General features: G+C 36.5%; 1 protein-coding gene and 1 long non-coding RNA gene across 9 annotated transcripts in view; one reads left to right on the plus strand and one right to left on the minus strand.

The window, feature by feature from the left end:
* MARCH1 (membrane associated ring-CH-type finger 1) overlaps nt 1-23,207 on the plus strand; it is a 227,003-nt gene that overhangs the window by 197,062 nt on the left and 6,734 nt on the right. For all 8 annotated transcript variants that reach the window (XM_027635489.1, XM_027635495.1, XM_027635494.1 and 5 more), the window contains one exon: nt 10,910-11,090. In XM_027635489.1, the coding sequence (XP_027491290.1) occupies nt 10,910-11,090 (181 nt within the window). The remainder of the gene's footprint in view (nt 1-10,909; nt 11,091-23,207) is intronic.
* LOC113943569 lies at nt 428-10,999 on the minus strand. The gene is made up of 3 exons (XR_003526383.1): nt 10,889-10,999; nt 2,744-2,794; nt 428-1,094 (listed from the first exon to the last, which is right to left on the minus strand). It is a non-coding gene; the product is annotated as an uncharacterized LOC113943569 (long non-coding RNA).

Genomic DNA, 23,207 nt, shown 5'->3' on the forward strand with positions numbered 1-23,207 from the left:
GAAATTAGCGTGGAAATGTAAACACAGTCAGGATGAGGAAGTTCATGATACCACATCATGCAGTTTCACAGTATACTTTAACCTCGTAACATGATACAAAGATCCTAGTTCTAAAAAGAAAAAAGGTAACTTGCAGGCTTTTTGTTTTTTCATAGCAGAAGATATAAGCCATTACTAATACAGCTAGTGCTATGTGCTCCTTGTTATGCTTACCAAGAAATAAATATACATTTCCATTGTCTGACCCTTGTCTGTCATGATAATTTATGATTCTTAAGAGTAAAGACCAGCTGGTTTTGTACATGAGCTTGTATATCAGGAACAGACCACTGGCTTGGGACCTCTTCACCTTATGGAAATGCAAAGAAACAGCAACAGTGGTAACCATATTACTTGAAATGTATATGCAGTATGATGTAGAGGTGTGCACAGATAACTACTTCAAAAACTTCAGAGTTGTCTTAAATTTCTGAACCACCAAGCCTGCACATATTGAAGATCCAATGTAGTACACACAGGACATGTATAACAGGTCATTTAATAATTATTAAGAATCTAAGCTACCTAAAACCTGAAAAAAATATTTAGCATGGGTCTTTATATGGGCTTCACTGTACAGTGTTATATATATATTAAAGTTTTGTAATATCTATAAATAGATAGATATTAAAGTTTTGTAATTGTCTCATGTGGATTAATCCTAATTGTTGCCCAAGTCACCAAACTTTGACTTTGCTTTGAGATGAAAAGTGGACTTGTCTTTTATCTGTCTTCTTGACCCATTGAATTTTATTATAATTATTCAGGCACTGTTTGTCAGGCTTTTTTTTCAAGGATGAACCTTTTGGGTGTGCATGCAGACTTTTCAGGCAGGCATGTTTAACTGAGGAAAGTTGAAAGCTTTTGACAAGTGTGTGCCCCCAGGTTCACTATCAGTGGAGATGCCCTTTGAACAACCAGTGTTAATATGGTTGTTTAGGCAGCATTACTACCAATTCAGTATAGGCCGTAGTTTCTGGTTTTCAGAACAGGTCGTTGCACCTAATTGATTCATGATCTGTGGTAAGTTTTTCTTCAAATTCATGATTTCGCATCTGAAACAAACGAACAAAAAAGAATAATTACATGTCAATGTAGTTGAGCATAGAGACACCATTTTTCTGCATGAGAAATAGAAAAAGGTCAGAGGACTTGTGATGTTTATTCTAAGGCTGGATAAGCATAGCTGGTTGTGATGTGGAAAATTTGTTTTCATCCTAGCTGTTCGTATCTTCTAGAGGTATGACAACACTGGGTGAGAGGAATGGCCCTCACCTAAGTGGGATTGTGTGGAAATAGCAGAGAAACAGGGATCTTAAACATATCTTGGTGCCAGTTATTTTGTCTTTAAGTTTTTGGAGAGACTTTTTTTTCCCTTTATTTCCTCAGTGTCAGTTGTTGACAGTGGAACACTACTGTAAGCATTTTCTTCAATCTGCATTTGGCAACATGAGCAGGAATGTAGTAGGACACACCCAATTCCAGCTTAAGCACATTAGTCAGATATAGTAGCATGGCACAATATATTCTTCAGCTAGTCTAAAGTAAGCCCCTTAGTCACTTCATGTGAAACATTTGCCCTTCTACTGTCACTGTTTCTTTGTTTTCAAAGTGATGAAACAATGTCATGGCATCAATAATGGTCTTTACAATTTCTTCCCTGAACTACTGATTTCTTCTGGAATCCACTAGAAGGCAAGGTTTCTGCTTCTGAGATTAGGGACAACATAAATTCTGCTGATGCTGAGTTGTTTTGGCACGTAATTATATATATTTATTTTTTTTAAGATTCACAGGATAGGCTTTCTAAATCATACAGTTGGATACCCCTTTTCCTAAATTGCCCTGTGTCTGAGATTTTCTTCATATATACTTTATGCTGGAATTTGCGATGTGGCTTGAGGCACAGCCTCAGAAATAGCTTTCTTTCGTGTGCATGTGGATAATCTCCCTGAAGGGAACAGCTATGTGTGAGACATGATAAAGTGAATGGATTGTGAGGATTTAGTCCCATGGATTTTCACATGGGAATTACTAAGGAAAGAAAATTGGTTAGTTGCTATTACCACTAGTGGATCATAAGTGCTTTGTGTTTTGACTCTGAATTAATCTTAACGGTGATCTTACAGGAGAGTTGAAAGATATTTTCTGTTTGACTAGTTGGGCTTCTGGTGTAAAATAATTTTGTAGTATTGATTCAGTCATTTCAGCAAAACCACATGCACTTAAATAAGGCAGAGTTTCTCACTCTGAAAAAAATGCTTATTGGAAGTCGAGTTTTGATTTTGTTGAACTCTCTGAATCACTGTTTATGCAGTCAGGTAATAGAAGGCCCTCATTTGAGAAGTAACTAGAAGAGTATAGCATGCCAGAAGACAGGTAGAGATGGGGAGAAGAAATAAAGAAGATGATATTGATTTATGAGATCTGCAGAATCTATTTCAAGTATAATTTTCAAAACTTAGTTTTTAAAAGCTAGTGTGCAAATTTAAAGGCTATTAAAAACTTTGGAAATTAGTAAAATGGGCATTTCTATATGCTAACAATCACAGATAGGAAGAAATAGTGTATATTGCACATGACAAGAAGCAATATGATTATGTAGTTTCTCTCTGGGAAATCAAGTGTTGTAACAGGGGTTTTTTTTCATAATGTTAATTAGTAAAACCTGCAAAAAAATAGTATCTTACATGAAAATACTTACATTCTGAAATATTCAGGTAGAGGAGTGCTCACACAATCAACAGACAGAAAGCTGCTTGGGAGGAAACAAGTCCTTGAGTTAAAAAAGAGAAAGTTGAACAGTTGATAGATATATTTATAGGTTTAAATTCTACCATTGATATTTAACACTCATTTAAACTACTTATACTGAAACCATGATGTTGGATCCAGTAAATAAACAGTAGTGCAGAATATGTAGACTTGAAATACCAACCAGAGCCCTCTAAAATCCCTGTAAACTGGAAAATGCTCTACTTCCAGCCTTTAGTGTTTGGTTGAAGAGGGTTTCTGACCTGTTTCTCCCTGGGATGTTAGTGCATACCTTCTGGTCTCAGGATGACAGGTTCATTAGGAGCTAAGTCTCTGAATCTTGTCCTGTGTGTTCTCCTCACCCCTTCCTTCAAAAGAGCTCGGGCTGCTACTTACTTTCCCATTGAGAGCCTTATTTTTGCAAGGTGACTTTTTGATAGGAATCTTCCGCTTCTTGAGGAATATTCTCCTCTGTATGATGGTCTGGTTGTTCATTAGTCTTTGAAGCAATATGAAATTCTGGTTATACAGTCTCTTTTGGAAGCTCTCCATGATTCACAAGGATGCAAGGAGAGCCAAAGCAAGGCAAGCATATCTTTGTTGTGGTTAGACTCATTTTTCTGGGGGACAACTGAGTCCTAGCTTCTGCTTCTTTCTCTCAAAACCTATTACTATTTTTAATGTAAACAGGTGAAATGGCACCACTTCCCCCTAGAAAGCAAGGGTGAGAGGATACCCTTGGTTCTAAGGGTCCCATCATTAAATACGTAAAACTTGCGTATTTTCTATATGGAGTTTCGTTCCTTAAAGCTTTGACTTTTTCATTAGTTGGGTGGGAGGAAATCTATATCTTAAGATGCAGTTTCTAGTTCTTTGAACTTTTTCAGTGCAGTTAATGTTGTCAGACACATATCTTGAGTGGCACTGACAGGGCATCTGAGGAGCACTTGTAACTCTTCAGACAGTTAGATATCCTATTTATCACATATAATGGGAGATTAATAGAAGGACAAGAAATGTTGACAAAATAAAATATTTAGTGTTCTTTTGCTAATGTTGTTTGCTTTTGGGTCTCATACAAATTCATATCACTTTTACAGAAATGAAGAGAAAGCTTTCCCTGGGCCATTATGAAATTCCACTAGTGTGGTGCAACATTTCGAAAATGTGTTTTCCTCTAGTCAGGTAAAGACAGCTGACTGTATGGCATAATAGAAGGGCAGGAGTGACAGGGAAGATCTATACAAATTGATTACATTTGGTATGGAGAATTAATGTGCTTCATTTACACTGTGTTTAAATGGAGAGTAAGACCAATTTGTCATTTAGATTACTTTGTGATTTAAAAGTGCAAAGAATGGAAATGAGATTTAAAAAAAAAAAAAAGCGAAAGCAAGAGAAACATGGCACACTGTAACCTATTGCAGGCTGAACATATTCAGTGAATTTAACTTTTTTTTCCAATTGATAAATTATGCATGAGCAGAGTTTGATGTTTTTGTGGATTCTCTTTATGAATGACAATTACTTGCTAGGAGTTTTTAATAAAGATGTTTGCTTTCATTTTAGGTTCTAACTATTTAAAAGCACTGTAAGCAGTTTATAAATTGGCAAAAGAGAAAATTACCTTTTTTGGACAGGAGAATCGTTTTCCTAAGAAAAAATCAGACAGTAGTGACAGCAATTTTGTGCATCCTTTTGCAATCCTGTGGAATTGGTTCCTTTTGGTCCAATTAAGATAACCAAGAAGCTCATGGTATTTCATGCTTGAAGCTAATAATCCTCACAGCCAAAAATCAAATCCAGGGATTCACTTGCTCCAACATTTTCCAGCTCTGCTGTTTCTTTCTGACTCAGCTCTCTTTAGCAATAGCGAGATATAGTGATGAGATGTACCTGCTGAACGGGGTAAGAATTTTTCTCTGCATAATCGTTATGAGTCCATGTGTGCTTTCCAGTGAAGGGTAAGATTTAACTGCCTTTTCAATAATTTCTCACTAAAAATATTTCTGGAATAGGCATTATCTTCCTTGAGCATATTTATATGGAGAAAATATTTCCCTCTTTTATTAGGGAGATCTGTTAAAAGTTCAAAAGCATTTATCTTCTACTGGTGTACTTCCATCCTCAGGAAGATGACAGTATGGGTATTGGGCATCTACATCTGCATTAATTTAGAAGTTGCATCACAATTGGTGTGAACATGCCACAGTCACAAGGCTGTAGCTCCTCCTAATTTTGAGAAAAGGGGCCTCCATTAGTGCTTTAGTTCAGATAAAAAGCCTGCTTTTGAAGCACATCTGATCATCATTACTTTTACCATGGTGTAGACCATGCTGAGGATTGGTCTCAGGGTTTGCCAACTGTGTTCCCTTTGAGTGAAAGTAAACTGCAAGGTGTATTCCTAGTCCAACCTAAAATCAGCATCAAATCAAAGCAACGTACACCAAGATATGTCTGGGATAGTTACCCCAGGTTTCAGCACTAGCTGGTTTTTTTTCAACAGATTTCCTAGATTTGCTACATTTTCACTGCAATGCTTATTAGCATGGATGTAGCTGTACACTACCCAGGAATATTAAAGAACAATACAGTTTTTACATCATTACATCATTTATAGCCCTTAAGCATTATTGTATATCATTATCAGTATGCCCAGGCCCCTATCTACACTTCTATTTTTTAAAGTCACAGAGGCATTCCCCTAGGTTGTACATTTGTTTATGAGAGTGAAATTTGACTTCGTGTATTTTTAGGGAAGTCTGTAAAAGCTATCTGTGCTACACTACCATAGCTAAACCCCTTGTCTATGTGTAATGGCCAAAAATCCTTGAAAATTTTATCAGGTATTCAAATGCAGTGCCAATTGAAAATACAGGATCCACAGAAAGAGTTCTGGTGATGCAGAATTCCTGCAAACACTTTTCTACCAGCGCTGCTCCTAGTGACAAGGTTACTAATGTGGCTTGAAGTGGAAACGGGGACATGCCGATTGATTCTTCTCTTTAATCACTTTCCTTTGACAGTAGTCATCTATGGAATGATACAGATACTGTCATAGAAGAGCATTTGCCAGCTGGGTCAGAGTAGAGCACTAAGTCTTACAGTGCACACACGACTCCTGCAGAATAAGTGTGTTTTCTACTTCACTACAGAGGCAGCGAGATCAGTCTGTTTTCTTAGTTACTGAAGAGTCAGGTGGACTAGTGAAAGACAAGTTAGGGAAACTGCTATTTTTCCAGTAGGGTTAGAGATTAGCAGCTATTCCCTTTAATGAGAGTAAAACTGTTAACTGCATGTGAAGAAAAACCTGTTCAAATCTACCTGTATCTCTGGGAATAAGCAGCTTAGATGATAATGATCTAGACTTCAATTTTGGTTACTATGATTTTGCCAGAATAAATCACTGTTAGGAAAACCTGAAAGTTTACCATGTGAACTCCTTGTTTCATACTGATTTTATTTAAGATTTTAAACTGAGATTATGTAAGAAATGTTTATATGGAAAAAAAAACCAACTTAATTTGATGAGAAGTGAAGGACAGTCATTCAAGATAGCTCTTGCTGGTTTTCTGAAAATAGGCTGAAATCCAATGAGCATATGAACGCCTACAACTTCAGACTTGTTTCATACTTACCTTTCTGCCTTCTATCTTTTACAATGAACAGGGCCATGGGAAACATGGGAAGACAGTTCATAGTCATGGAATTAAAGACAGTATGACAATACCACATTCTGAGGATGCCTCACTTCTGAGGGCTTTGTTTATCTGCATCTCATTGTTTTAATGAGACAAGAAATTCCTTTTGTTTATATATGTGTGGTGGCAATATGCCATTTAGTGAAAGAGATGCTATGCCTTAAACTACTGGCAACTTTACTTACTAATTTGCATGGTCATTAGGCTACAAAGTTTAATATGTCATACACAGTTTCTCAATCAAGCATTGCATTTACAGTAAGTTTTTCAGCATCATTTGAATGCGCTTTAAATTCAGTTATATTTTGAACAAAAATAACTACTGAAAAATTATTCTAAAATGTTCACAGTAAACTTCTTCAACTTTCTGTTTTTACATACATTGTTCTCTAAAAGTTTTCTAAGTTGAAGTATTTGAACTATTCTGTTTCTGTTTGAGGTGTTGTTTTGGTTGGGAGGGATTGTTTTGTAGGGAACATACAAGAGCTCTGCAACAGTTTTTATATGAATTATATAAATTCATAAATTCATAAAACACTGAAATGTGGTTTTGGTTTTAGCAATTTTTATTTTTTTTTCCTGAAAAATATTTTTCTTAATTTGTTGCAATGTATGTGAACCTACTGCTTAAGAACATCCTTTAAAGAATTTTTGTGGGGTTTTTTTCGTCTGATATATGCACGCTGTTGGCACTAATTTCTCTGTTTGGTACATCTGTGTGCTGAAGGTTGTAGAAACAATTCTCTGCTAGAAAAGCTGTGCTGGGTAATTAAAATACTGGCATATAAAGCAAAAACTTAAACATAAGGATGTCAGCACTGTTAGAGTATTATTTCATAAAAATTCACAGTAAGCTTTAATTAAAGAAATATAGATATTCTGTGATCTCAGTGTATAGAGATATGTCTGTAGGTGTATATTATACACATACACACATAAAATTTTGTTTATCTGAGTTGGAAGATCAGCTAATGGATCATATATCCTGTGTTGTCTGGTGTACACATGATTTATAGAGCAAAAGCTCCTTTGGAGACCTGTGCTCATCTTTTCCTCTGGAAAAGCAAGGATGTTCATAGAGAGGAATCTTTAAAGCATTAAGCTGTCAAACCTAAAAAAAAAAAAGAAAAAATTTATGCAGGCTGAGGCTCAATTTGTGAATATAAAGGACTTTAAACTGAAAGGTCAAATAGCTGATTTCCTTCCCCTCCATTTCCAGTTGGTCAAAAGTACTGGTTTATAATGAAGGCCATTTATCTACTAAAGGACTAGAAAGTTGAGACAAGCTGAGTATGTACAGTCTGTAGGTGTGTCTGAGCAACTGAAACTGCAGCTTTAAGCATGATCAGTGCTGTACTAGAACTTGTAAATAAATCAGTATAGGTTTAGCAAATTATATATTTTTTTCTTTATTGTAGAGAGTGTTTTATGTTTTTTCCATTCAACTATTTTCTAAAGTATGCAAGCAAATTTTACTGTCAGAATAAGTTCAGCCCTGTAAATAGTCAATCTGATGCATGAAAGTTTCAAACAGTTATGATCATTTGACAATTGGAAACCAGAATGGAAGTTCTCTGCCTCCTACTTGGTTTAGATATGATTCAGGTAAGTCTGTGCCTTGTCTCTCTACCTCCGTTCTGTTTGCACAACAAATTTCTCAAAACCATTATTTACAATTTATTTTCTATAATTTGTGATGTATATTATAGATGAATACAGCAAAGGGCAAAGACACACAAAATTGTGATGTGGTACTAATGGCTGAGGCAGAAAGTGCAAGTTATCTGGTCCAAGGCTTTAGAAGATGTTTAAACATTTAGCCAAGACTCTATTACCATAGCTGTCAGAAACCCATATATTTTTAGACTGTCATTCTGAGTTTAGGTAGCACAAATTTCTTTTAAGCTAATTTCTTCTCGTTAAACAAATAATAAAGAGCTAAATTGCACCAAAGAGACCAAAGAGCATTCAAGGTAATGAAAGCCATGCCTTTGGTCATTTTCTCTGGACTTTAATTCCTGTTGAAGTTTGTTTTAATTCCAGTTACATATTTCATGGTTAAAAAGCTAGAAGAGGCCATTAGATTATTTAGTCTAAGCTTCTGTATAATCTAAGTTCTTAGTGTCACCCTGTTATTTATACATTTGGCTTTTAACTTCTGTCCAAGGAAAGCATAAATGGAATGCATAATGCATATAGTGTTTTTCTGTGGAAGTATTTGGACTAAAGATTACTTCTGTTAGTTTCAAATTTGCGGTGTCACTTTATTGAAGATCCCAGTGGAGTTTTAGGCTTGTATTTTTAGCTCTGAAAATAGTTTTAAACAATCTTGGCAGTAGTAGAAATAAAGGCTTTTGGGTACATAGCTTAGTTGTCTAATTTCTAAATAGTTTAAATGCTAAGGCTGTAAAATAAATTATGTATAGCTTGAATTTAAATGAACAAAGAATACTGGTTTTCCTTTGGGGAATAGCTTTAATTTAAAAAGAAAGTAATGTTTTCTGTGTAACTCTCAGCTGGGAATGCATTTGTTAGAAAAATAACTATTCGGTGTTCTGAAAATTCAGTTCTGCTTAAGCTAGAGGCTCAATAAGAAATCTCCATATAGGAGAACTAAGCTACTGATGCATGTAGCTCGGCTGGATTAGTAAAGACAAGTCTGCAAATTGAGTTCTTGTAAAATTTGTCTCAAAGAATGAGCGTGTGTAAGAAGAAAATTGTGGGTATTTTCCTTCTCCCCTCCATTGCCATGGGGTATGAAATCCTCTACAAGCACCATTGCAGACACTGAAACCTGGCTTTAGTGGACCAGGTTTCCAAAGCTTCATTTATTTGTTGGATTTTTTTGTTCTCTTTACATATCCAGCAAAGCAGCTTTGTTCTGCTTTCATGTTATCATAGATTCATTTTCTCATGGCTCGGAGCTACACCATGGAAGAATAGTGAAGATCTCAGTTTTGATTCATAGATCTTTCATGTAGACACTGGAATTTCCTCCTCCCCTGCTTGTAGACTTGGCAGCCTCAGAGCTTTCCAGGAGGTCTTTGGCGAGCTGCCTCCTGACATACACCAGGAGCTCCTGTGCTAGGAAGAAGGTCACCTGTCTCCCCTAACCTGACCAGTAGGAAGACAATCTCATTGCAGGGCTCTCCTTCCCCTTTTCTTACCCTAGGAGTGGTGCAGTCACAGTTTTCTCTGTAAAAGGGTGAGTTATTCCTCAGACATGTTCAGGCACTTCTGCCTGTGTCTTGTCTGAGGGAACCGTTCCTAAGTGTCTAAGGTCTAAGTTTCATTTGTGTGATACCAGGATCTGTGCTGTTACTGCTACTTCTCTATTTTGAAAGAACTCAGGCTTCAGCTTTTTTTTTTTTTTCTCTTGCATGCTACTTTAACACTTCAGGCACTGATTAGGGCTTGGGTGCTTTGGTGCTTTGGTGTGTTTTTCTGGGTTGGGGATGGGAGGGAGTTACTCTTTGTTGAAGTGAACCTCCTTAATTTCAGGTGTTTGGTTAAGCCGCCTGCTCACCATAGAGCTTTCTCTGCCTTCACAGAGATGCTTACCTGTAAAGCTCCCATTGGTTTCAGTGGGTGAATATTTTCCTGATATGATCAGGAGACTGTTTGGAAAGAGAATAAGATCAGCAGGAGATTTGGACAGGTGTCAGAGAAGAAAAACATCAGATTATGATATTAGAACACTCATTACTTTATGCAACATGAAAACCACAACATGAAAAGCTCTGTATCCCATCATAAGGTAAAACTGTTCTGGGACCAACCTCTATCTTAGGGTCTGCTGGCAGCTGTAGTTTTTGTTTTCCAGATAGTACAGCTGTGTGCTTCAAAGGGACAGTGAAGAATGAAAAAAACAACCGTGACTTTTTAACACCTGCCTCCTAAAAAGTGTGTGCATGTGTGTATACACTGTGTCATATGCATGACTCCAGAGTACTTAAAACTGCTCTCTGATTCTTTTAACTGTGTAACTCCAAAGAGGTCTCCTAGGAACTTCTTGTATTTATCATGCTTGATATTTTCAGCTTGGATTAGATTTGTCTACCTTTGAGGATTTGATTGGCATTGCTTTACAGACCAAGAACTATTCTCCTCTTAGAAAGAGCTCTGGTATTTGTCTCAAAGGTTTTGCCATGCGTAAAAGGGAAAAACAGTGTTATTTCTATTGATTCACCTTCAGACCACATAGCAAATTCAAAGAGAAATAACTAAGTGAAGAGAAATTACGAAATGGCAGAAAGGAACAAGGAATATGTTCCTGGGCCTCAATCTGAAAGGTCATACACCTGGCATCTTTTGAATGTCAAGTCTGAAGATGAGAAAGCAGTGTAAATAAACCAAGGCCTTTGCATTGCTGGTTGGCGAGTTCCCTCACTCACTCTTGCTGTCCTTCCTGTCAGGATCTGTCACTGTGAGGGCGATGATGAAAGTCCCCTCATCACACCATGTCGCTGCACAGGGACCCTGCGCTTTGTTCATCAGGCCTGCCTGCACCAGTGGATTAAGAGCTCGGACACGCGTTGTTGTGAACTCTGCAAGTATGACTTCATAATGGAGACCAAGCTCAAACCTCTTCGGAAGGTATGGTGCTTTTGAATTTAATTATTCTCAAGTGTCAGATGTCCAGAATGGCCGTGTAAAGTTACCAGCACAATTAAAGAAATATCTGCCTGTCAAAAATGGCTTTGTTTTTGCTGTTGTTAATGAGTCTCAGTGATTTTATTCTTACATTTAAGTTAGTTAATTTGCAGCAGCAGAGGATTTGACTAAAGACTCTCTTTCATCACACATACAATATAAATGCAGAAATAATAGTTTTTTGTTCTATAATTTTTATCTTCAGCTTTTTGTTATTGGTTCATCTGCCTATTTTTAAGTCTGAAAGAAATCTTTTCACATTTTGCTCCTGGATAACAAAGGCGAGTTCACCCAGTAATTTTTACATTGAGCCAGTAACTTCTATTTGAGAATGATGCTTATACCAATGTGGAGACTGCAATTATGAAGTAACACAGTCAATTCAGCTGCACCTGTTGTAACCGTTACACTCCTGGGCAAATTAATCACTCATACATTAAAATTAGTTAATGGAATCTAAAATAAAGGGTGACCTTGCATCCTGAATGTCAGATGTATGTTATCTGCACTCATCTGTTTTCTGGGATAAATCAACATAATGCTACACAGGCTGTCAATACAAGGAAGGTAAAGGGTTTGTTAAACATATGTGGGTTCTGTTTTCTTTGGAAAGGATCATTTCTCTTCTAATTTTTATTTTAAAATGCTCTCATATTGGAGTTTTGTTGCATCTTTGAAGTTTGAGTCAATCCAGAACTGGGCAAGTTTTGATTTAAAATAAATTTCTGTGTGAGAGCCCCTGAAAAACATGTAGAAACTATTACTTATGACCAGCATATGCATGCACAGTAGTGTTTCTATGGCAAAAGACATCTTGGTTTTGTCAGCCTTGCACGGGTAGCAGCAGTTCAGAGAAATGATAGCACATGGAATTCCTTCACATTTCCCATCCAGAAAAATTATCTACTAAGTCCCTGATGATAAACAACTTCTGAAGAAAGAATTGCAGTTGATTTGAAAAACAAAGCTTATGATAGGAAATAAAACAGTTCTCAAATGCCAGGTAGATCTGACTAGGTAGGCTGGAAATCGAAACAGATGTAAATAGACAAAAAGATGGCTAAAAACTTAATTATATTGACTTGGGTTTTAGTAATTGCAGATAAATGTTAACTAATGTGACAGAAAAGAGATAATTGTTTAAAAAACCCTGCCTGTTGCATATCTTTGGGGGATTCTTTTTGTATATATGTTTCTATTTTCAACCTAAATTGCTTAAACCTTTCATCTAACAAGTACTCTCACAGCAGCTACTTTCCTTAAGAGAATACACCGATAGCAGTGTTTTTAACAAAAGCCTTTTTCTGGTTATGTTAGATAATACAGCATCTTTTAAAAAGATAAACAAAATTTATAGCTACCAAAGAGAAAAGGAATGGAAAATGCGCATAACTTGATATCAGAAGTAGGCACTTTTAGTTCTGTGTGTTGTCATTTCCACATCTCCCTTTTTTTTTAATTGAAAGAAACTAATGGAGTACTGAGAGACTTAGTAATGTAATTCCTGCAAGTCTGTAATTTCTTAATTGAATGATTGCCACCTTATTCAGCTTATCATTGGTTCTCAGGTATGTTTTATATTTCTGACAGAGGAAAGATTAACCTCTTCTTTCAGGCAGGATATCTTTTTTTCTGCTCAAAGCGGTGCTCAAATGTAGTTTATCTGTCTGGCAGTATATGCTGGCAACATTCCTCCCTTCAAGTGCAGTGCTAACAAATATTTGACTTGTGTAGTATGGACCCAGCATCTAATTATAGATCCTTTCTTATAAGTGACACTCATTTCAGAAACCAAAACCAAGGTTTCCAAAGTGTGTGCACTATCATCACCGCCGTTCAAAGATTTGTGAAACACTAAAGAGTTTATGAGAAGCTGTTTTGCAAACCAAGCATTTTGACAGCTGTAGTAAAGACAAGGCAAGGGAGGAAAGAATGATCATGAGACCTACCATGTGAGTAGAGCTGACTTTTCACCCAAGCATCTTTTATAAAAATCACTGAAAGTGCTTTTTTTGGTCAAAACCTATATATTTTGCAAAAGTGGAAAGTTCCAATGAAACACTGTCAAATTTCTTGGAAGGTTTTACACAGCCTAAAACCTCGACTGTGCAGCATTCCCTGGTAGTCTGTGTTTTCAGAAGATTGGCACAAAGGGTGGTTACCAGAGACCAAAGTGCTATGGGAGAGGCAGGCCTTAACTTCAAAGCTCTCCACAATCCTGTCTCCTTGATGCAGGATCTGAAAAGCACTACAGACTCTAGGATTTCCAGACCTTGAAAGCTTTGGGTTTTGCAAAGGGTTGACTCTGTAGTAGACCTCGAGAGCCTTCAGTCTCCAGCACTAAGTCTGGCCTGGCAGCAGCAAATCAAAATTTCTAAATGCCTGGTATTCTTTGGTCATAATGGCAGGGGCATAATGAGCAGTTATATCTGAAAACAATTCAATTCTTGTCAACTTCTTTGTATGCTGAGTGGAAATGGCCAAGTTGACCAAAAATTTATTAATTTTGCTAATAAGATTTGAGGAATTCTGAAAACAGATTTCATTTCAATGCTTCCTAAACAAAGACCATAGATTTTGTTTCAAGAGAAGAGTACCTATTCAGTTCCATAGGAAACTAATTTATTAAAAAAATAAAAAGGAAATTATTCCCCCTAAAGTGAAAGTTTCCAACCAGCTCCAGATGATGGCATTTCTATGGCCATTAGACCTGGATTTGAAGTGACATTCTACAAGTGGAAGCGTTGCATCTCTCAACCAGTTCTGATTATTTTATTTTTACTCTCTCATCACTCATGAGTTTCTATAGTTTGGTTCTTGGCTGTGCATTGTTTCATTATGATGAATTTTATCATAATACCTTTCTAACATACCTACTTCTGGTCTCCTGAGGGGAAAAAAATTACAGACCACCAAACTTAATTACAGGTATCTATAATTTTGCTTTTTGCAGTATCACAAAAGCATGATTTGAATATAAAACAAACTATTTGATTCAGTAGTGAATGACCATCTTTATTTATGCCTTAGCCTTTCATGCACCCTCAACATTTTATAACAAATTTTTTCTCAAAGTCGAAGGTTTTATAGCAGAATCACGTTGGAATATCATGTCATACAACTGTTAGCATGCATAAGTGACAATGTGGAGCATACTAAGTTAACATAAACTAATATAATCACTATTAAATCAGTAGGTTTGTGCCAATGTGCAACAAGTATTTAATTAGAGAATCCCAGAAAGCACCAGACATCAAATAAAACTTAGTTTAATCATTTTAGTGAGTCTTTGCATTAAAGTAATCCTATTAAGCATTGATCAACAGGCATTGCAAGTGTTTCATATATGTGAGTAGGTCTAATGACTCGACTCAATATAAATTTAGAGATTAAATATTAAGCATTGCTTAGTGTGTCTGGTTTATTTCTCATGGTCTCTGTTACAGCTGTCTGTGGTTATAAATAATACAGTTGCATTTGTAGCTTTACCTCAGCATTTGCAATCCATAATGCAGAATTCATAAAGTGACTTTATTGTGGAAGGAATTAGTGGCAAGAAGCTTGTGTGAGTTCCTCGTTGAACTCTCTCAGGTAGTAGCTTCACCTAGAGGAAACCACTTCTTCTTTAAAAGGATGAAATCCTGGTATATTAGCACCTACATTTCATATCTCTTGAATTTGGTTTAAAGCGTAGTAGAAGCAGGAATTGAATGGAAATACTTTAGGTATGAAATGGATTAAAGTGTCAAAAGGACCTTAAAATGCAGAAATGTCTTCAAATGGAGATTTCTCAACAGTGTCTCACTATACTTCAAAATACTTTTCATATTTAAATTCTGCTATCTGTTTGAGATGTCTGGTATCTGATGTTTTGCTTTCATGCATTATCACAACAGATTATTCTGTGGTGTTGGAGATGAGTATTTTGTCTTCCAATTTTATTTTTGAAATTATTCACAAATAATATCTTATTTATGTGAGGCATAAACAATACTGCACATTGTTACCATGTGGTTGCTCTTGGTCATTAAGGAAGACCAAGTCAATTTTTTGTTTAGGGCATTATGTACCAGTTGAGGTTAATTTTCTTTCTGATAAAAAGGGTATCTGAATGCATTCCTTTTAAAAATAGAAAATTGGGAATTTTCTTTTAGAACAGAGTGATATGTTTCTGTTAAATTAAACAGAAGCAAACCCAAATGCTGATAATGAAAGGAACTTGATCTTATTTATTTTGAATGTGTATATATATCTTTTAAATGTTTACTCCTCTTCTATTCCGTATTTGCCTATATACTGAAAATATTATACAAGGTCCCTCTCTTGAGTTTTACACCCTTGAACTCTGTGCAACTTCGTGTATATCCAGCTCAGCTACTGTTATTAGAGAAGGACGGAATGCTTTCTGTCTACTTGATATAATTTATTTTATAAATAAACAAGAGTGATAAAATATGCAGGCCAACTTTAACTGTCATGCAAGATTCAAAGATTTATGTCTCACCTGGAGTTACATGTTTCACGGCTGCCCAGAACAGGGTATTTAGGCCCTGGAGAGAAGTTAGGGAACAGGCTGGCACATACTTCCATACAAAATAAAAGTCAGTTCAAGCTTATCAGTGCCCCTTTGTGGTCGGACTAGTGATAAAATCAGTTTGGGAAAGATTTCAACTGTTTGATATAATGCTGATTTAACTGCTAGATCAAAAGCAAATATTTAGTAGTTTAAAGATACTCTGCTGCAAGATCATTGGATCAGCAGGAGCTATGTAACCAATTCAAAGGTAGGGTTTGAGCCAACAGACAACTTGTGGGTAATGCCCAGCTGTAAGGCAGAGATTCAGCAATTCTGCAGGCTCCTTAAAAAAAATGTGAATCATCTATGGAAGCAACAGAAGAAAATTAGAATGTTGCTTTGATCTATGATAGACAAAAGGAAAGTCTAAAGTTAAATCTCTTACCTAATGTGTGAGAGAGACAGATTCATCTCTCTTCTCTGTGCTCAACACAGTTTTATAGAAAGAGTAAATATTGAAAAATATGACTGGAGGAATTGATTCATAATGGGATGCTTTGTGGATAAATCTTCTTTTTATAAAATCTGGTAGCATGTATGAAAAATTCATGACAGCAAAATATGTTAAGGGTGTTGTTTTATTTTTGGTTCAATTTGCGTTTACATTCCTTATTTAAGAGTATGATGATCACTGCCAAAAGTTATATAGCCTGCAGAGAAATATGCTATGAAATCAAAAGTGGTCATCATTAGAAACTGCTTCTCTTGACAGAGTAGACTCTACAAGCCAGAAGCAACCTGCAGAGTCTCCCAGGAGAAACAAAAACAAACAAGAAAACCAACCAACCAAACCCCAAACTCTGAGCAGTCATTACCATATTGCTTGCTGTTTGATTCTTATTGCCCTGTGCTGCGAAGTATGAACCATCTGGTTTTTTCATCTGTTTTCTGACAAGGCTTATGATAAGAAGTGATAACAAATATTGCATAGGTCTGGTATCATTGACTTGCTGTGGAATTAGTTCCCTTTCAACCCAATTTGGTGTGTACTTTGCACTCAATATAGAAGAAGATCCTACATTTCCTTTTGATTTCTGGTGCAGCTACACCTGCTCTGGTGATTATCGTTCTTCCAGTAAACTGTCTCAAAACATCAGTAGCCTCAAATAATTTCTTGCAATATACAGGGTCAGACAATTCACCAGTATGCACAAAGGCACAAAGCTATTACTTTCTCATTGGCTGTCAGTCATTATAGAGAATAACTTTGGGCTCAAGAGAGAATGTGTATGTTAAAGCTTTTAAAGTAAAAATGATTTCATAGCATTTACATCTGATTGTGATGCCTTGCGGATGCAAGGGGCTGCTTTGTTCCATTCTTAATTTTTGAGAGTATTAATATATTACTGCTAATTTATCGGTATATAGAGAGCATGCTGCAGTTCGCAGAATAATTTTGTCTTGCATTTTGTGCAACAACAAGAATACTAGTTCTTAGCTTTTTCATAGTGGTAGAATTTGTGCTAGCTTGTCATCTCTGTATGTCTTTCTCTTCCATTCAAAACACAGCTTTATTCACACAGCTGTTCCAGTTCCCATGGACTTCTGACAAGAAATTCTTGTGCCTCCTACCTTGAAACCATCAGAACATAACCTTAGGCTTTCTAAAAGCCTTCTAACCATGATACTTTGCTGGGACACCCCCAGTGCAGCAAATCCTTCCTGGAAGTGGAAAGAGATGTTTTTACTGTCATTGCTTTGAACTTGCATTCTTTAAGAAGCAAATGAAAAATCTTATACCAGAAAATTAAATGAAAACTATGTCCTCTTCTAATTAGTTGCTAGTACCCAAATTGGCTTCTTCTGCTCATAGCATTTACAGAAATCAAGGGAATTCAGGAGATTGTTTAGGTCTGGGTATTAGTAGAGTTATCCACTATTTCACAGAGCCATGAACATGAGCTCTGGGAGGTACAAATCTTCTGTGCTTTCTCAGGCTGAAGTAAACAGTTTGATCTGAGCTATTTTACAGATGCAACTTGCATCAAAAGATTGAATTTCCATTTTAGTTAGAGAGTCCTACACTATCCTGCAGTTCATTAGCCTCTCATTTTTTAAGAACTAGGAGTCTCCTTTTCATTTTTTTGTTTCAGCCTTTCAGTGTTTGGTTTTACAGCTTGACCTCATCAATAATTATAACCAAGAAGGGACTGGGTAGCCGAAGCATTGAAATTAATTAAGAGAATCTCTTGATACTGGCTTTGCAACTAAAGAAAATGTGAATGGATTGGTACCCTGGCACAAAATGCATAGCTAGTAATATGAAATTTAAAGAGCATAATCAACCCAAACAGTGACCTAAACCAGTCATTTTTATTCATGGAGTTTTGTACAAATGCCATTCTTACTGTTTAATTTTGAAGTTAGTAATTTTACCAGCTCTAATGGGAGTGGGCTGCTATTCATGATCTGATTAATGTATATCATTATGTGTCACGTAACTAACACATACAATTTTACAGTTGCTATTTGCCTCAAATTTATTTTGCCTGGGACTATTGATGTGAGAATGATCTGCTCACAGGCTGATTCTTGCTTGTTGGTGGAATGAATGCATGCTAAAAATGGCTTCTCTTTACCACAGTGATGTTCTCTCGAACACAGAAATTTCAGTAATCGATCTAAATTATGTACAAATGGGATAATTATGAGTTTATTTGGGGGGTTTTTTTGTAAATTTTTTTGTTAATTTAATTTTATTCCTGTAACATTTTATTAAAATTACTTGGAAAAAAAAGGAATTTTTCCCCAGAAATTATTCAAGTCTTTATTCATCTGTTCCAACTTGTATCTGTCAAAATTGGAACAGAAGGTATTAGTTGGAGGTTTTTCAGAATTAATATCTTCCCTCAGGTCTTTACCAGACCACTAGGCTGTAGTTTCGTGTTAATCACTGTAGCTTTCCTCAGCACAAATTTCCTCTGTTTTGTTTTTATTTAGTTGCATCAAAAGAATCTCTCTCGTGGGAAAATTAAAAGACAGAGAAGGTAACTGTAGCTATTCAACTGTGGGAAGTCAGTAATCTTGCTAAAACCACATTTATAGATAATTAATAGCATCAGCTCCTTTTTTTAGTCTTTGTTTCATGCAATTCAGATGTGTATATACTGTATATATAACTGCAAAAATAAGGTATGTCTAGGTATGTTTGAACAACAATGTATTTAAAAATAACAGGGTTTTGGTATACAAACACATTTAAACCAAGCCACGTCTTTGTAACAATTCAGACGGATTCTCAGCAGGCTAGACAGTTTGACATTGAGGAAATTAAGCAGTGTGATGAATACTGGAGAGAAGGCAATTGAAGTAAAGACTTTCTAACAAAACTGTGATCATATATTGTGACTATGTTTTAGCTGCCTAAAACAGCAGATCTTCAGAGAAACTTCACTTCAGTTGGAGAGGACTGAAGGATTAAAGGAAATGGAGAGGTGTACAAGACTATGTAATGGAATCTTTGGCTCCAGCCTGTTGCTGTATCCACCTTGCACTCTAATTTTTCTCCTTTTCCTACTTCTACCATGTTATCCCAGTCTTTATGCTACATTCATCACACCATTTGAGAACAAAATACACTCAAATGTGTAAAGGGAACCCATCTTACTTGGTTTTCAAAGACAGACTCAGGCACAGACTGCTGGGGGATGGTTTTTTATGGCGACCGTAGTGGAGGAAGGACTTGTGATTGCTTTGACCACGGCACAATCCGTCTCAAATCCTCCACTGAGCATGTGTCATGGCTGCTTTTGTATTGTCTATTGAATACATACTGCAAAATGCAGCACCTCTCCCTGCTTTGGTTGGAAAGTGAAATCTCAGCATAACTGCCCTTGCAGCAAAATTATGGTCTGTGCTCATGTGGTATGGCAGTCAGATTGATTGATTCTTTTTTTCATGGTTTTCTTTGTGTGTGTGTGTGTGTGTGAGTTGTTGTTTGAGAACTGGACTGAGATTTAAAGGCATTTGCTAATTAGTGACTGGAGGAAATGTCATGCCTTCAATTAGATGTGTTGCTCTTTCAGAAATACAGAGTAGACAGAGGCGGGTGTCAACTAGCTGCAAAATGAATAAAAGTGACAAACTAGATCTTTTTGATAGAATGATGGTAGAAATACTGTAGGGAGAGCTGACAACAGTAGCATCTGTTTCTTTTCTTGACTAACTGTGATAAAAGTTAGTGAAGACATTGATTCTGCCCTGTTTTTCCTTGTTTCTTTATAGGTTGCCCACATGTCACTTGTTTTTTGAGTTTTGAGTAATAAAGTCATATGCCTGAAGTAAATCTTTCTAGAGCTCTTGATATGTGCCTCTTTTTCTTAGTACCAGACATAGTTTTGCGTTCTGGTGATAGTTCAGTCCTGATCAGTGGTTTAATGTTTTACCTGCAGTTTATCTCTCAAGATTATCTTTTTAGATAAGGTAGCTGAAGCTCACTGTGCTAGAAGATAACAATCTTTTTTCTTAAATATCTTACAAGGCAAACAAAGAAAAAGCAATTTTAAAAGAGAAGTTCATGATAGTACTGAAGACTCTATTGAACAAAAAATTGGTTAATGTTTTTTTTCAGTATTCAAAGAGGATGCTTGGAAAATAAACACTGTGTCAAGTACTTCTGCATTCTGTATATTGATGTGAAACAATTTCTAGCTGACGGGAACTAGAAAGAGATGCCCAATATGGAGACATTATGCTATAACTGTTTGCCATGGGGTTTCTTGCATGTCTCTCTGAAGCGTCTGGTGTTGGCCTCTATCCAACACAGAGCATTGGATGAGAGGGACATAAGGTCTGGCTATTTCTGTATTTCCAAAGCACAGCATTTTTTTTGTTGTTTAGTCTATGTTGGGATGATTAGGATGCAGGCACTGAAGTTCTTTTAGTTGGTAAATGACAAGTGTTCTCAATATTACTTCATATTGCAAAACCAGCTACTTCATTTTAGAAATTAGATTCTTAAATTACTTAATTTTTATACTTTTTAATTTCTCAACTTCTATTTTACACTTTTAAGGGTTTGCGAATGTCATACACAGCTAAAAACTGTATGTTTGTGAAGAGTGCATGCTGATTATATCACTTAAGTCCAGTGGTTTTAACTGTCACTTAAAAAAAATTAGTGTGCGGTCTTGATTTTGATAAAACTGAATAATTAGTTCTTTGCAGATGATAATCTTAAGATGTTTATCAAAGTGAGATTTTTCATTATGTATTTCTTTTATTACTGTAGATATGCATATTGCACATAAAAGTGAATTAAATTGTGTGACTTTAGAAATGCACTGGTTCAGTTTTAAATTTTAATAGGTATTTTAAATACAACACAGACATTCATTTGAATTCCAGCCAGCTCAGTTTAGTGTCTCCTAGGGACAGAAATAGTTTTTAGGTAAACTTCGGACAGGTTTGCCAGAGAATGATTTGTACTAGCTCATCCAATGAGCTAATCAGATCAGGGTAAGGTTGTGCATAGATAGAGCCATATGATGCACCATGTGACATAGGATTTTTAAAATTTATTTTATTTCCTTGTTCAGTGATAAATGTAGCAGGGGTCTAATTATGGCCTTCTATTCTTGATCCTTACAAGAGTTTCATCTCTGGGATATATCTTTTGACAAAAGGCAATGACAAATATGTTTTCTCTATTTTCTGTAAACCTGCTCAGTTATTCCTCTCTGAATGTGCTCTGAGATGTGTTTGGGAAAAGAACACAGCATAGGTGTTTTTATAGCCCAAACCCTTTTCTTGTCAGCCATGAGACCTGGCACATTCTGTTGGACTGTCTGAGGGGCACTTCTCATCTTGTAGCAGGATGTGGTAAGGCGTGTCTTGACCTTCCTTAAAATGCAGCGCCTGGGGTACAGGCTGTAACCACATGTTGTTTAGATGGCAGAGTGGCCCAGAATGCTTTTATTCAAATTCAGTTTGAATTCTCATCTCTTATGAGTACTTCAAATCTGCACAAGGCTATTTTATTCTCCCAACATGTGCGGAGCCCTGTTGTCCTTTATTACTATTATTTCTTCCTCTTCCACTCACTGCACAAATTCCATTCCCACAAACTACCATGGCAGCTGCTTTCCTCCAGCTGGTAGGTTGATAGCAGTGAACAGCTCACTGTGGAGCCTGAGCCCTTTAGTAGTGCAACAAGTGACCAGAAAACACCCTCCCTAAGATAAATAACTCTGAGCTAATGTTCAGACTATTGACATATTTTCAGTGCTCAGCTCACTTCAGCATACACTGCTCCAGTTAATTTTCCAAAGTGCTGGCTAGATTCTTTGGGTCTGGTTTCAGATAAGAAAGATCTTTTTGTGTGTGTTTTTAGTCTGTGTGCAGAGGGCAGTTTCTACAACAGTCTCTGGTTAATAATTTTAGCCTTTATTTTGCAGGAGTAATTACTTCAAGATAGAGGTTGGCTCAAACTATTTCTTTAGATTGTTGAAAGAATTCAGAAAATGTTGCATGACTACTACTACTAGGTGAGAGCAGAAGGAAGTCCTTCCAGCTGTGGGTGCTGTTTACATTACATACATAGTCATTTTTTTGCTAAATGATGGATAAGGAGAAAAATGTCAGAACAGAAAAAATACTTAATATTAGCTATGTCATACCCATACCAGATTCCCCAGCCAGACCTCCTTACATGCAATTTTTAAAAACAGGGTTCCTGAAAATACCCAGGAGTTAAAAGTCCAACCATGCACAGCATGTTGCAAAGCAGCCCATTAACTTCACCTTCAATATTTGGCATCCTCAGTGCTGAGCCCCTGCAGGAGAAAGAGACCTTCAGTTGTAGAGTTGTGAATCTGCAAACCTGCAGTGGTTCTGCAGTTGCTTCACAAAATCTTGTCGAGACAAAAATTTGTGGCCAGTGTGACAGAAGATAACCAGCAGCAGGAGGCAACACGTGGACATAAAGTGGTGTATGGGGGCAGGCAAGCAGTAAATCTACAATGTGGAAGTGGGGAAAAGAAACCCAAGCAGCAGAGTTTGCAGAGTGCCATTGTGAGGTGTGGGAACAGCTTTTGTGTGAGCAGTGTGAAGCTTTTGTGTGAGCAGTGTGAAACTTTCGGTTCTGCATTGGGCCATCATGAAACCACTTTGCAGAAAGCTTAATGTATGGAAGGGAATTAAAATTGCAAATTTGTTTCTGTTAAGAGAGGCTGTGTTGGAATCCAGGATATGAAGCAGCATACCCATACTCATAGGCAATGTTTTCAGAAGATACTAAAAAATATCCATATTTACTTGTTGCATATTGGTTAATCAAGCTTTTATTAGAAGTGACATGGAAGGAGGCAAATTGTTATCCTTTAAAATAAATACCAGGGATTTTCTCAAACTACATTACAGGAAAGGGAAGTGGCTGGCTACATATGATTTAGAAGTTCCCTGTATGTTATTAGGGTTTTTTTTCTTTTTAAATTTTTTTTTATTTCCCCAGAAGACTCATGACTACATTTTGTAATTATAAGAGT

The sequence above is a fragment of the Corapipo altera genome, unplaced genomic scaffold (assembly GCF_003945725.1).
Source record: "Corapipo altera isolate COAL_440 unplaced genomic scaffold, ASM394572v1 22b, whole genome shotgun sequence".
NCBI classification, from domain to species: domain Eukaryota; kingdom Metazoa; phylum Chordata; class Aves; order Passeriformes; family Pipridae; genus Corapipo; species Corapipo altera.